General features: G+C 40.5%; 2 protein-coding genes across 4 annotated transcripts in view; both read left to right on the forward strand.

Annotated features, from left to right (window-relative positions):
* Positions 1 to 10,811, forward strand: part of CACNB1 (calcium voltage-gated channel auxiliary subunit beta 1) — a 76,995-nt gene extending 66,184 nt beyond the window's left edge. For 2 of the 3 annotated variants that reach the window (XM_083379294.1, XM_083379296.1), the window contains 7 exons: positions 30 to 110; positions 1,825 to 1,883; positions 2,498 to 2,607; positions 4,662 to 4,813; positions 6,450 to 6,545; positions 7,759 to 7,944; positions 8,200 to 10,811. In XM_083379294.1, coding sequence (XP_083235420.1) covers positions 30 to 110; positions 1,825 to 1,883; positions 2,498 to 2,607; positions 4,662 to 4,813; positions 6,450 to 6,545; positions 7,759 to 7,944; positions 8,200 to 8,322 — 807 coding nt within the window. In that variant the 3' untranslated portion in view covers positions 8,323 to 10,811. Of the gene's footprint in view, positions 1 to 29; positions 111 to 1,824; positions 1,884 to 2,497; positions 2,608 to 4,661; positions 4,814 to 6,449; positions 6,546 to 7,758 lie in introns of all 3 variants that reach the window. The other variant, XM_083379295.1, reaches the window with a different exon arrangement.
* On the forward strand, positions 10,685 to 14,775 carry LOC310649272 (voltage-dependent L-type calcium channel subunit beta-1-like; the record flags this gene model as incomplete). The annotated part of the gene is made up of 1 exon (XM_083377573.1): positions 10,685 to 14,775. A coding segment is annotated over one exon (570 nt), but the record flags the coding sequence as incomplete, so codon positions are not given.
* Between the last annotated feature and the right edge of the window lie 677 nt (positions 14,776 to 15,452).

The raw sequence follows: 15,452 nt of genomic DNA on the forward strand, positions 1-15,452 counted from the left end.
ATGTTTTATTCTTTCTTCTTTGTCCTCAGACAGAGCATGTGCCACCATATGATGTGGTTCCCTCTATGCGACCGATCATCCTTGTGGGCCCATCTTTGAAAGGCTATGAGGTGAGACATAGAGCATGTGGGTGGAAAGTTGGATTAATAGTGATGTGTAGAAAATAATATGGAGGAGTTAGGTTACTCTACAGGGATGCTGGAAACATTTCCAAAGGGCCATCAGATGTTTATACATATTTTTTCATCTGCCAATTCATCATTCAAATTTGAGATACATCTCCTAAAACCATTGAATGGTATGTAGCTTTTACAAACTTTGGTGCAGTCCCCAGAGCAGCTCCAAAAGTTTAATTTTAATGTTTAATTTATAACAGAACTGGGAAATTATTAGATACAGTCTTTAAATGAAGTGAAATCAAATTTTTGCTCACTTTTTACTTGTGGTTTCATGCGGAACATCAAATGTTGAATACAATCTCAACCGTTAAAGAAGTCACTCCAATCCAACTTCCTTCTATGCATTTGAGTGAGAGTTGATGCCTCATCTTGGTGCAGCTCATGTCAACTTTGCTACCAATTTTGACCCATGATTCTATAAATCAGAGGTCCCCAACCTTTTGGGCACCAGGGACCAGTTCCATGGAGAGAGGTTTCTCCGCAGACTGGAGAGTGCTTGGTTTTGTGTGCTGCCTGCATCTCACGCCTGGGTCTGTGCTTGTTTGTGTGGACCAGTTGCTTGCATGCCACGGACCAGTACTGGGCCACGGACCAGGGGTTGGGGACCCCTGCTGTAAATCATTTTTTCCATCCTTTCTACTGGCTTTCTACACTATTTTCCAGTAGAAATGATTGGGAAGTGGAACACTATTAAACCTTGAAATCTCCATTTGAGATAGGGAGATGAAAGATCTTTCAAAGGTGTCATTCAGATGTTTAGAATAGATTGTGGATGTGCCTATCAATTGTTTACCCAGACATGGTCATTTCCTTTCTAATATAGTTGACTTTCCAGGTCTTTACATTATCAGTCTAAATCTACTTTCAGTAGATTTACACTCTCCTTTTTCCACAAAAATGCTAAGAAGAATTCTCATAACAATTTTAAAAAGCTGAAAACTAAATTGTAATACTTTTATGTAGATTAACAATTCTCCCTCTTTCTTGAGCAGAATCATTCAAAATAAAGGCAAACTATTACAAAGGCATGTTGGTTTTGATTTTATACTAATATTTTGTATGAAGTCAACTACAGTGTTTATTAAATGATCTATCTATCGATCGATCGATCGATCTTTCTAACTATCTATCTATCCTTATATATCATCCATCACATTTATGAACTCCCACTCCAAATAACTCTGGACAGCATTATGGCTCAGCTTTATATGAATGAACAACAGAGTTAGAAGGGACCTTGGAGGTCTTCTAGTCCATCCCCCCTGCTCAGGCAGGAAACCCTATACCATTTCAGACAAATTATTATCCAATCTCTTCTTAAAAACGTCCAGTGTTGGAGTACCCACAACTTATTGAGAAAAGTCATTCCACTGCTTAATTGTTCTAACTGTAGGGAAATTTCTCCTTAGTTCTAGTTTTAGTTATTAAATCCAAAAGGGTACCTATTCATGCAGAGAACAAAAACTGTATCCGCTGGCAATTGAACTGCAACATATCCAAGAGTTTTATACCCGAAGTCTAGCGGACAATTTTTTTTTATCAAATGCTGGCACAAACCTTTGCAAATATACAAACTTTTGGATTTTAACTTTAATTTTAACTTTTAACTGTATACCTCTTTCCCCCTTCCCTTTTATCTTCCCAGGTGACAGACATGATGCAGAAAGCCTTATTTGATTTCTTGAAACGCCGATTTGATGGCAGGTGTGAGCAGGACCCTTGGGGGGGGAAAAGAGAGGTATTGGGAAAGCTAGAAATCTTATGGCCCCATCTATGTGATTTCTGGAAAAAAAATCCAAGTAGGGGTCATAAGATATGGGAGGGTTGCTACAGAGTTTCAGCCTTCCAGAATTTTAAAAGTTTTCCTGCATTTTACTGACTATAAAACATTTTCCCCTCTTTCTTCCAGGAGATGAAGGTTTCTTTTTGAAATAAAAAATGAAAGAAGTTAGATTTTTTTTGGTGTGGTTTGTTAAAAACTCCTTTCCTCAGTGCTTTTTTTGTAAAAGAAAAAGGTGCCGGAACTCACACATGTCATACAACCCGCCTTGCCTACCCTACAAGGTTCCATCCAAAAAAGGTGCCGGAACTCCGTTCTGAGCGTTCTATGAGAAAAAAAGCCCTGCCTTTCCTTATTCATGAAGAGAAACAAGTTTCAGTTTGGTTTAAGTGGGCTGATTTATTAAACTTCTATTGGCAGATATTTAGAATCCTTTTTCTGGTTGTAACATCAGAAAAAATGTCCTAGTGATCTGGTGGGAATACCTGGCGAATGAAGTTGGCTTCCTCAGCTATTCATCCCTCTATGTCTTCCACAGAATATCCATCACACGTGTGACGGCTGATATCTCTCTTGCTAAGCGCTCAGTCCTCAACAATCCTAGCAAACACACCATCATTGAGCGCTCCAGTACCCGTTCCAGTCTGGGTAAGGCTAAGTTGAGGTCCCGCAAGAAAACTTCAAATCTTTGTTTTCTTCTAAATTTTTTCCTCAGGATGTTTTTTTCCCCCCCTGTAGAAATAGTGGGAGGGAAGAGAAGGCAGCTCACATGACACTAACATTTTGCATGGTGACTATTTAAGCCTTGTCTAACTCTGATCTGTATCAGTTGAGAACATCTTTTCCTGAATGCTATTTGATTTTTATTTTTATTTTATGTTTGTAGTGTTGTCTTTCTTCCCCTCTCCCTGACAGAACCCCTTTGACACAATCCTTGAGCAGGGCATTGGGATGGTCTCTAGAACAACACGAATTTATCTGTATCCAGGAATGGAAGTGGGGACACCCTAAAACATGCAGAGCATGGACAATGGCATCAGAAGTATTATAAGACGCATTTTAAATCATATACACTTCTGTGCATGAGGAAGAATGTTCCTTCTCAACCAACAATTGAAAAAGGAGAAAGCAGTTGGGTTTGTCAGCAGCCTTCTCTATGTTTAATTCCTCCCCATGTTGTGACTTCCTCAGTCTTGTAGGCATCTTTTGCTGCTTCCCAATGACTTGGACTCACTCTTCTCTTTTTCCCCCCTTCCCACAATTTTCCTTCCCTTGTGTCTGCGCATCCTCTTCCTTTCTGTGCTCCTGATACAGATGTCTTGGGTATGTAACCTTTAACTTCACAAGCTCTCCAGTGTTCCATTCAAGTGCCAATTTAACATGCTTAAGTTCAGCATGGGAAATATGTTTAAGGGAACGGGGCAGGGGGTGATCAAAACCAGAACAATAAATATTGTTCTTGCCAAAATGTTTAAAACATTTTTTTTTTGGATTTTTAATTGTGTTTGGGAAGTGAAAAATGCAGAGTCATATCAGTCTCATTTTTCACTTTCATTCATTTCCTAGGATCTTAATGAGCCAAACCAAATCCAGAAAAGAATGTTTTTAGTTTTCAGTTCATGGCCATCATAAGGACAGCAACAATGCTTAATGTTTTGATTGCAGCCCTATGCATATTTACCCGGGAGAAGACCATTTAAATTCAGTGGGACATATCTTTAAATAGACTTAATGCTCTGACACTGTTAGAGAAATCACTTGGTTGTAAAAGGTTACAGATTCTATATTTAGATTTATTTATTTATCTATTTATTTCTTTTTTGGACATTTCCTGTATCTGCCATTTCTAATTTTGCTATTCTGCTGGTTTGTAGACTTTGACTCCCAGAATTCTCAGTAATGGTTATGCTGCCTGTGCAATTCTGGGAGTTCCACACAGTTGGGCTGTGGTCGTATTGAGGAAGACTACCATACTGAAGTCATAGCATTTCTGCACATTAAACTGAAAACTTATATATATAAAAAACCCAAATAGAAATTTTTAAAACAAGGAGATCACTTTGGATTACAGGTAGCATTTCCATGTGGTGCATTGCCCATATTACTGTCACGATGTGGCACAAACTCCATTAAAAATTATCCTAGAAGTGATGAGGAAGGACTAGATACTTCCTATTAACGCCCTGGGGGATATCTTGCTGTATAAGGCCCCGTGAATCAAAACTTAGCTTTCTTATTTATATTTCAAACTTGCTCCTTGTGGCTGGCAGCTAGTTTACTTTTCTTCATTTGAGGATGGCTTTAAGCCAAACTGTCATTGGATCAGACTGATGGTTGATCATTCAGAAATGAAAAGAATTAATGTTTGTCCTATAAAATAGGCAGATTTAATAAGTGTATTCTTTTTCAAATGCAGCTTCTTCCAAAATCTCACAATGATGGGCGCTATAGCTGTGGTGCCTAAATATATTGGTGAAAATAGTGAGTTGTGAGATAATAATTGATTACATTTCATGCATTGAACAAAGGCTACTGAAAGAAACAGTAAAGACATCCCCAAATCTGTCGTTTTTTCTTTTCTGTTGATGTTATTTCTCAAAATTCCATAACTAGAATGTTATGGATCTTGCTGCCATTTTTCCCCCCATGGCAATGCTGACCTTGTCTTCTCCTTCTTTGCTACTTGCTCTCTGCCTTGGCAGCTGAAGTGCAGAGCGAGATAGAACGCATCTTTGAATTGGCTCGAACATTACAACTGGTTGCCTTGGATGCAGACACCATTAATCATCCAGCTCAACTCTCCAAGACCTCATTAGCACCTATTATTGTCTACATCAAGATATCTTCTCCAAAGGTGAACAAATTCCCTTTTTCTTCCACCTGATTCTACTAACAAACTACCTTCCGCCTGGTTTGGGAAAGAAAGGTGGATGGCCATCGAAGGACTTGGCGCTAAAATAAATTAGAAAGAGTACATAAGAAATATATAAATATTTTTAACAGAAATTGTTCATATCTTTCAGAAATTGGCTAGTATTAAATTATAGAGGAGAATGCTTAAGTTACATAGAAGCCAGAAATTGTTGAGCTGAACTAGTGGTGCACTTACCTTGTACTATTTTTATTGGCTGCCACTGTTCTCCACGATTTCAGGAAGGAATTTTTCCCAGCCCTTTCGATGTCAGGAATTGAATTTGTGAACTTTTTGCATGAAAATCCTGTGCTGTCTCTAATGAATTTAAGAAGTTCCATTCTTAAAGGGGGGGAATGTTAAACAGCCTAGAAAATATAATATTTCTGAGGTGATCAGAAATGTATGAGACATTTTATAACCTTATTTTCTTCCTTTTGTTATTTTATTATTTATGTCTTTACCTTGTTGTTTCCTTTATATTATTAAAATTACTGGTTACCTCAAAAACATATTTTAACAAATCCAGTGAAATTGCATAACCTGCCTACTTTGGCCTTGGCTATATGGCTGATCATTTTTGGAAATACTTGCGTGCATGATTCTGGTAGCACTCAGGTTGCTTCTTTAATGAGTTTATTTATTTAAGAAATATCTACATTCACATTTTACTACTAGTTTCCATTTCCCTTTCTGGACCTTAATGAATGCCTCTATGGTCTAAATTTGAAATAAGAAAGCACTAATAGCAGAAGAAATGTAAAAAATGGTTACATTTGCCAATGTTGTTCTCCTTAACTGCTTATAGTTGTAATCTGACTTTTATGATGGGAGGATAGTAAGCATAATATAAGTGAGGCTTGGGTGAAATCTTGATCATGGGAAGAGAATGAACAAGTATGCTATGGAAGAGATAGAAGAAACAGCAGGTCCTATCCTGGTCCCTGAATGCAGTAAAGACCAAAGAGTTTTCCAGTTTTCACCCCGGGCTGGTTGTGTTTCATGTGTTGTCTTTTCAAAAACGTAATATTATTTTGAGCATAGGTTGTTTAAAATTGAGTGTGATCGTGCATAAGTGAAATTATGCCCTGTTAAACGTAAAGACATCGCGTAGTTCATACAAATTCATCAGTAGCTTCTTGTTTCTCTTTTGAAACAACTGCACATACAAAAATAACTTATCACAAATTAGACAACTGGCCCAACTAGTTCAGAAGCTTCAGGCTCAAGATGTCAAGCAAAGACACAAACATTTTGACACAAGTTGCTAGGAAATGAAGACAGGATGCAGAAGGCGAAACATTGCTCTATTGTCACTGCAATCTATCCACTCTAGATCACTAGTTTATCTCCACAATATGAAATGTATTCTTGTGACTATTTTCTCTGATGAATAAAGGCTCTGTGTTCAGGGGAACACCTCTTCCCTGTATATAAATGTTCATACATTTGCAAGGGTTCCTTCAGGAGAAAGATGAGAGCAAGAGTTCTTTGGAAGTATCCTCCTCTCTTTTAATAATTGGTTTGTTCTAATCGTGTCTCCATTATTTTGGGCCCTGACATATTCTTTCTCCAACAGGTGCTGCAAAGGTTGGTGAAATCTAGAGGTAAATCCCAGGCCAAGCACTTGAATGTTCAAATGGTGGCATCAGACAAGTTGGCACAATGTCCCCCAGTAAGTTCTCGCACTGGGTGCCAGCATCCTAAGTGTCAGGACTCTTCAACTATTCTCTCCCTTCCTTCCATATTTCCAATCCCAGTTATACCAAGCAAATGTTGTGATATTCCATTATTTAGCTAAGTTCTTGGTCGGTATCTTTGCCCATGTTTACAAAGTAAGCCAAGTAGGGTAGTTATTGTGATTCTTCTGTGCTCCGTATCATGTCTAGCCTAGTCTTTTCTAGTTGTGATTTCCAGAGATGATGGATTACAATTCCTAATAAATACACCTGGCCAGCACGTTCATACGGAGGAAACGCTGATCAAAAAGTTTTTACCACTAGTAAAAAAAAAATAGCAATACATACAGTATTTTCCCCTTTCTCTCTTACAGTGCCCATTGCACTTGCAGCAGAATGGTTTTTCAATACAGTAATGGGATAGTATCCTTTATCGTATCTGAAGGATTCAAGTAAGCTTAGGTGGTACAGAAAGATCATGTTGCTCATGTAGCTCTCCTCTTCAACTCTTTGTTCCCATCTCCCAAAGTTTACCCTCTGGAAATTGGAGAAGATTGTGTTTTTAAAAACCTACTACTGCATTATCATTGGCATCCTTCAGTCTCAAGAGACTATGGCAGGGGTGTCAAACTCAATTTCACTGAGGGCCGCATCAGCATTGCGGTTGCCCTCAAGGGGCCGAGTGGGTAGGGCCAGGGTGGGCGTGGCCTACTGGGTGGGCATGGCTAAAGTGTGTATGGCCTACTGGGTGGGCGTGGCCAGCTCTACATTGTTCGCATTTAGGGTGCCTATGAGGGCCTGGGCAGCAGTGGGACAGATCTGAGGGTCTCTGGCAGAAGGAGGGTCTCTGGGCCAGGGCCAAGGCAGTGGGGGGCCGTTCCCTCACTGTTTTCAGGATGGCTTCGCGGGCCGCATGAAACCACTTCACGGGCCGGATCCGGCCCCCGGGCCTTGTGTTTGACATGTCTGGACTATGGTATCGTGCTCTGGGAAGAGGTCCTAAAGCAGCATCCGGTGTGGCTAAAAAAAGCCAATTTGACAGTGGCAGTCCCTTCCACACTGCAGCCCACTGGCTTCTATTCATACAATCTATCCAGCTTCCTCTTTTGCTTCCTGCTGCTCCTGATATTTCATCCCATTTTTATACCCCCCACCCATCTCTCTATTGCTCCCATTGAACCAATGACTCTTCATCCTATTTTTCTGCAGGAAATGTTTGACATCATTCTGGATGAAAACCAACTGGAAGATGCTTGTGAACACCTGGCGGAGTACCTGGAAGCCTACTGGAAGGCCACACATCCTCCTAGCAGCAATCCACCCAATCCACTGCTAACCCGCACCATGGCAACTGCTGCCCTGGCTGCGAGCCCTGCCCCGGTCTCCAACCTCCAGGTACAAGTGCTGACCTCCCTCAAGCGCAACCTGGGGTTCTGGGGTGGAAGGGGCAGCCTGGACGAGGGGCTGAGTGGAGCTCTCCGGGTTGAGGAACATGAGTTATAGCTTTCTGGAAAAACTGGGATGTTGCTCCAGAAAGAAGAAATAAGGGAGATCCACAAACAAGGCTCCTGCTTGCCCTCAAAGGACTCTTGGTACTGCTGTTCAGTGAAGGTGATTGCTCTCTGTTTCTTCTTCCGCTCTTTGCTTTAGACTTCTTGGATGAATCCCTCTGCTAAGGACCCCTCCTCCTTTTCAAAATTTACACTAATTTTATTGAGAGGATGCCTTGTCAGGTTTCCTGTGTATCTCCATCTTCCCCTGCCTTTGTCTTAACAAGCGGTAATTCCTAGGAAACTGAACTGAGAATGTTGGGTCTGGAGTTTAAGGAAAATATTGCAATTTATTTTAATCATGGTAAAATGGTATCACAGAAGCCGTAAAAGCATTCATTTTCCTTCACTTTCTTGCCAGGTCATGCAGGAATTGACCAAGCTTTCTGCAAATATATGTACATGAATGCAAAAGCTGGGTTACTATGCCACAAATCTGACCATGGTTGCCATTGTTTTTTTCCCCTGGATGAATTTGCACTACCATTCACCACCTCTGCCATGCTATGTTCCTACTGTATTCCTAAACAGAGTATAAGAATGTGGAAAAGGGCTGTACTCGAAAGGTAATTATTCCCCAATTTGGTACTGCTCAGATCTACTGATTTCAACTCAACTGCGTGAATTTTCAGTGTGCTGAAAATTCTCTGCGTTGAGCTACAGCACATCTAGAATACACCAGGTTGGGGAAGCTCCAGTGGAGTGAGATTATTTTTTAAAAATCCACTACTACTGCCTCTCCAAATAATATACTATCTAAAAACCTAATCATTGTTGCAACTTATCAAAACAATGTCCTGTTCTAGCTTCCTAGCAATTAGTAGACAAGTCAACACCAAACTATCAGAATCAGCACCCAATTTTGTCAGAATCACCACCTTCCATATCACATTACGGTATTCATTGTCTTATCTTTTTACTTCAACTAGGACCCTCATCTTTGAAAGTTAATTTCCATTGCAATTCTAAGCTAATTCAAAGATTGATAGGCAAACCTAGTAAACTAACTTCTGGCATGAGACTCATCTAATATGTTTCTTTCTTCAGTTGAAAATATAAATTTGCACCATAATTATAATAGTTTGTTTTTTCAGGAGCGAAGGTAATCTGTTCCGATCATTCAGAAACTTGAGTTTTCCTTGTTTCAAATGAATGTTTGAGTATATGATGAAAAAGTCACACGCTTTTTATTTTTAGAAAAGTGCAGGCTCTGAAGTGGTAAACATATCTGAAGCTACTACTTAAGTTGATCCTTTTCCCAATTGGCCCTCCTTGCTTTTTTATGGGTCTGCATGATGAGACTCAATAGACTACTAATTTCCTATATAAATGGCATTGTGTCAGAACTTAACCAAAATCCAGGTACAGTTAGTTAATCCTCGACTTACAACAATTCTTTTAGTGATCATTTGAAGTTATAACAGCACTGAAAAAAGTGACCTATGACCATAGCAGCATCCCCATGGTCATGTGATCAAAATTCAGACACTTGGCAATCGACTCTTATTTATGATGGCCGCAGTGTCCCGGGGTCACTTTTTGTGACATTCTGACAAGCAAAGTCAATGGGGAAGCTAGATTCACTTAACATCTGTGTTATTAACTGAAGAACTGCAGTGAGTCATTTAACAATTGTGGCAAGAAAGGTCTTAAAATGGGGCAATACTCACTTAATAACTGTCTCTCTTAACAGAAATTTTGGGTTCAATTGTGGTTGTAAGTTGAGGACTACTTGTAGTCCCACAGAGCAGTATGTAGTCAGTTTGATCGTGAGCTATGTAATCTGAAATCTTACAGGTTATCAAACTGGGTAGTAAGTCCTTTTAATGTTACAGAAACAATGGAAAAGTCTCATTTTTCTCCTAAATAACTACATGTGTGCATGTACATATCTGTATGTATGTGTGCATGTATGTATGTATTATGTCACAGGGAATGAAATATAGCCAAATTTGGAAGAAGAAGTGCTGTTGAGCAAAATCCAATTGGAGGAACAGAAGATTCTCATTCCTGTTCTAGTTCACATTGATTCTGCATAACTTGTCCAAAACTATATCTAAACAGCAATTTCTGACAACATGCCAGAACTAACATTTTTCTCTGACGCTATTTCTCTTTTTCCTGGTGATGCCATTCAAGGCAGAATTTGGGGGCAAATAGATCCTAGTTTGGAGAGCCAAAATATAGCATGGCATGGTTTGTTTTCTGTTGAAGTAAGTAAAATAATATACATTATTGCCTAAAAGTACACTTTATGCTATTAAGTCTGGACTTTATAATTAACCAGCAACACTATTGTTCCAAACCTCTCTTCCCACACCCCTAATTTCTCAGTCCCTCAATTATCTATCTTCTTCATTTCTTTGCAAGTTTCTTTGATATTAAGATGCATGGGGATTTTCTTGTTCGTCTGCTTGGGGAGAAAGAAGAGGAAATGCTGCCCCAAAAAATGGTCTGTCTTGGCCTGGGGAGAGGAAGTCTGATTGCTTTCTTAAATCTAGGGTGATTCACAAGACTAGAGTTCAAGAATGTCTCATTCTAACCAGTTTGAGGATATTACTGCTGCTGTGTAGTGGCTGCACTAACATTGTTTTATCTTTTTCTTCTGTTTGTTTGCATGGTGTGCGATATCTGCTTCTTTCAAGCAGGGACCCTATTTGGTGCATGGGGAGGAACCTCATGACCCCGAGCATCCTGGCCTCCACAGCTACACAGGGCAGCCAGTGGGGCGTGGCCAGATCCGTTCAATGGTGCCTCCTTCTCACTTGGCTGCCCGAGGCCTTTCCCGACAAGACACCTTTGATTCAGAGATGCTGGGCAGTCGTGATTCTGCTTACACAGATCCAGCGGATTCCTGCATGGACATTGAAACTGACCCTTATGAGGAGCCGGACCTTCCTTGCCTGAGTCACCGCCAGGGCGCCTGGCAGGCTGAAGAACCTGAGCCTCATCACTTCCAGGGCCACAGTCATCGTCCCCTCCAGTGCCAAGGCTCCCCAGAGGCCAAGGAGCCTGACCGACAAAACCATAACCGGTCTCTGCGTGGGCGGGGCAAAGGGCGGGAACATTACTGCCAGGAAGAGGAGGAGGTGGAAGCTCTAGGTCATAACCGTAACAATGTGGAGGACTGGGGGCGTGATGTTTATATCCGTTAAGGCCTCAAGGGCAGGTTTTTATCTGCCTAGAAAGAAGCTTGTTCCCACTCAGACCTTTGGGGGTGACAGCTGAGAGCCACTGAGGGCAGAGGCTGTCCCTAAAAGATTGGCCTTCAGCCCCACAGGTAGAGCTTGGATGGCTGTAGTACTTGCACCCCCAAAGCCACATCATCATTGACCAGCCTGTAACTCAATGCCCCTCCTTGTCTGGGGATTCCCTCCATTCCCCTTTTGCCATTTGTGCCAACAACTTCTTTAACATCCTTACCCTGCCAGCAGCACTGCCTGGGCTTTCCCACAAGATCATGAAGAATCACATTGACCTTAAATTTTTCTTTATATTTCAGGGCTGGAAGGGTGGGGACAGTCCCTGAGGAGAAGGGACAGGAAGAGAATTGGTCTCCGCTGGTGCCTCAGATTATCCCAAATGCTTGGGGAATGGCAGGGGTGGACAGTGACCATAGACTGGCTCTTCTAAAGTCCTTCTTGCCTGTCCCCAGCCAGAGCCAAACAGCTTCAGGAGGAAGATGGCCGCCTTTCCTCTTTCAATTTAAAACTGTCTTAGATCTCTTCCTTTGCTATCTTATGGTGCTGCATCCAGCCCGCCACTGTGGGGGAAAGGGAGAAAAGATAACTCTCAATTTTTCTCCCAGGATTTGTTCATTGCCAGACCTTTTCCAGTGCCTAAAAAGAATTACAACACAAATCACCTTAAATCAGCCTTCTCCATTCTGACAACCTCCAGTCCTGTTGCATGATAACTGCATAATTCCCAGCCAGCACATCTGGAAGTTATCATGTTGGAGAAGGCTGCCTTAAATGCTTCAGCCCTCCAGTGCCTCTGCTCAGGGCCCTTCTGTTCGTATTTTGCATGCTGAACAGATTCTGATCATACAGAATGCATGCATGTACGTGTGGTATGCGCCATGTGCCTGGCAGAGAGAAAGTCTTTGACATCCCTGTAAATTGCTCTCTGGATCTCAGTACTGACTTTGGAAAACTCCTTCCAGCATGTGTGATAGCCTGGCTTGAGGCATTAGGCAGATAAAAGGCAGAGCAGCTCTCACACCCCTTAGCCCACAAGGAGGCAATTCTAGCTAGTCTCCTTTGCCTTTGCTGCAGGAGGTGCCTTCCCTTGTGGAAAGCTTGCGTGTTGACCCACCCTGCTATTGCTTCTTTCTTCCTGAGGATTTATTTTCCTTGGTGAACTTGGGAACCTAGCTGTCTTCCTCTTCTGATAATGTGCCAGATATGTTGCAGGTAAAGCAACCAGGACAAAAACCAGAAATAAGAGGAATTGGGATAGATCAAGTTGGAGTCCTAAATCTGCTACTATTGATTACACATGTGCAGGTCTAGAAAGCTGCTGGATCTAGGGGAGGTCTAGGGGAGGACCAGGGATGATCATCAACGCAGAACATGTTAACTATGTCCATAGTTGCTGCTTGCTCCTACCGTTATCAGTTATGCTATGATAAGACTCTCTTACCCAGACCAATGTTTTAAGAATGTAATTTTTGGGTCCAAATCTACTTCCTGCCTCTAGTCCCCAGGATCTTCCTATAAAAGGATTTTAACAGGTAAGAATTGTGATTTCATGGACACATCCATTTGGTTTACTTGACAACAATATGGGGGTAATTTATTATTATTGCCCTGTAAGTAGTTTTAATCAACTTTGCTTAACGTTTCTTGAAATCAGCTACATTCTGTACTTACTTACTCTTAAAAGGATTAATCTTTACTAAGATTCATTATTGTGGCATGGAATTGTAACAAGCAACCCTTGTAATTTCTAAATAACACAGAGACCTCAGGAGTTTCCCTTCCCTCCTCTATAGATATGTCAGGCTTCTATGTGAGCTTAGAAAAAAAAAAGGTGCCACAGCTTTAAGAATCATATTAATTTTGAATGAATAGATTCATTAAGACTTGGATGGATGCCTGAAAAAAAAGGAAGGCTAATGTATAGTGGAGAAGTGCTGTGCTTACTCTCCCGTGAGTACTGAAGCGCTTGTACATCATTTCTGAAGACTACCCACCCTTGTTTATAAATTATATGCCGTAGGCTCTGTTAGAATAGTGCTTGTAAAAATATTCAATAAAGGAAGATAATGGAAACTTGGTTGTATTAGGAGGGAGAAATAGTAAAAAAATGTACTGACATCAGATCCTTGGATTTGGGCCACCTTCTTCAGTGTGGTGCCAAAGAGTAAGGATTGAGGGAATCCTTGCTCAACATAGCTGAAAGTCTCCAATTCAAGAAGGACTGGCATCTTTCTTTGATAAAGCTGGTAAAATTTTGGCATATTCAACTAGCAGGAAAAAGGGAGGACATTGTGGCATATAAATCCAGCCTACCTATTAATGTACCAAGAAAGTACAAGGAATTAAAATGAAACTCTGCTGCAAGGCATAGGAATAACTGTTAACCAGAAGTACAGGTTGGTGAAATGAGACACAATTTTTGGGATTTATGACATCTTGCAATGATTGGAGGTGTCTCGTCCTGATAGGTTTTGACCTGACGGTTAGTGGCAGAATGATTGACTTGATATGTATTGGGTCCTTTCTGCTATAGGGAAAAGGAAATAAAAGAAAACAGATAATCTCCCCAGAGCTTTGCTATTGGTTTGATCCAGTTATGTAATTCTTTCTCACCTACTCTTGAAATGGAAGTTCTCTTTGGTTTATTGCATCTTTGATTCCTTATTTTAAGCCGCTGCTTCTTATTCCAGAGCTTTGCACACCCACAACACTTTAGTGGATAATCTTTCTATTAGACACAACTGCTGCATAGATTGCTTTAATTTTTCTGCTCTGGGAACTTCAACTTCAGCAGCCCTGGACCTTTTGTGTCCAATTGATTAAATGATGATAAAGATAGGAATAGGCTATTTTGAGTTCTGTAAATCCAAATTAGCTTAGGGTTTTCCCTTCTTTCCATGCCCACAAAGTTCTCAATATGAAAGATAATAAAAGATCTATTACTCTATCTACATGTTCAAATTTGTTCTGTGATGAATTTAAATTTATTCTGTTGCTTCAGTGGAGATAAAAAGTTGCAGACACATAAACTCTCTACCAACAAGTTGTTAACGGTGTAGCTGAATTACAAGAAGAATATATCAAATTATAAGATTATTTGAAGAGAGAGTATTTTATATTATTTATTGTAATGTTCCTTGAGATAAAATTACTTGGCCAAATTTCTAATGCATGATTTCACCAAAAGACTTACAAACAGGATTTTCTGAGGAGAAAAAGAGGTGGTGATGGAGATATTTTTAAGAGTATGCTGTTGAATTTTCAAGTAATTAAGATCGATCATCTTCATCCCCTACTTATTTGTACCTCTTGGTTTTATTCTCCTCTTTGGGTTGTTATGTTGCTTAATTTGAGTGGGGAGCAAAAGAGAAAGATTATTAATAGAATATAAATTTTATTAAGTTTTTGCCTCATCATTATACCACTGGTTCTTCAATGCTTCAATAATCCAAACCTATCATTATCATGAGAATAAAATTATTTTCTAAAATGCTATCTCTCTGAAATGTTTATTGTGTTCAGTGAAGAACAGTGAAAAATACCTTATCCCCAAATCATACATATTAAAGGGAGGAATACTGAGATGCTGCTTGCATGCAGTTGCATAACAAGTAACCCTTGCAAAAAACTTGCATCTAAAAATGTGGAAACATGGATGTAACTAGAAATCCAAAGCTTCTATAACTCAGGTGGATTCATTTGCAATAAGAATCTGTCCTCTGAATGCTGGTCTTCAGGAATCTCATGAACAAGGTGGATATACACATTCCAAACAAAACGCAAGAGGCAAAGAAGTGCTATGAGAAACAATTGCCTCTTCCAGGGAGCTACTTTAACCTGCTTTCTTCTACTAAGTAGGCCAATAAACAGTAATCTCCTCTGTCTTGACAGCTGATTTCTGTTATCCTTCAGTAAAGGGGTCAGAAGGTAATGTCTTTACTGTGTTAGTTCACGAGGCTGCAGTCCAGGGATCCCACTTCCCCTTGCTAACTGGGAAAGGTAAAGGTTCCCCCACACATGTATGCTAGTCATTTCCGACTCTAGGGGCCAGTACTGATCTCCATTTCAAAGCCGAAGAGCCAGCGCTTGTCCGAGGACGTCTCCGTGGTCATGTGGCCAGCATGACTAGACACCAAAGGTGCACAGAATG

Source organism: Vipera ursinii (assembly GCF_947247035.1).
Source record: "Vipera ursinii genome assembly, chromosome: Z".
Taxonomy (NCBI): domain Eukaryota; kingdom Metazoa; phylum Chordata; class Lepidosauria; order Squamata; family Viperidae; genus Vipera; species Vipera ursinii.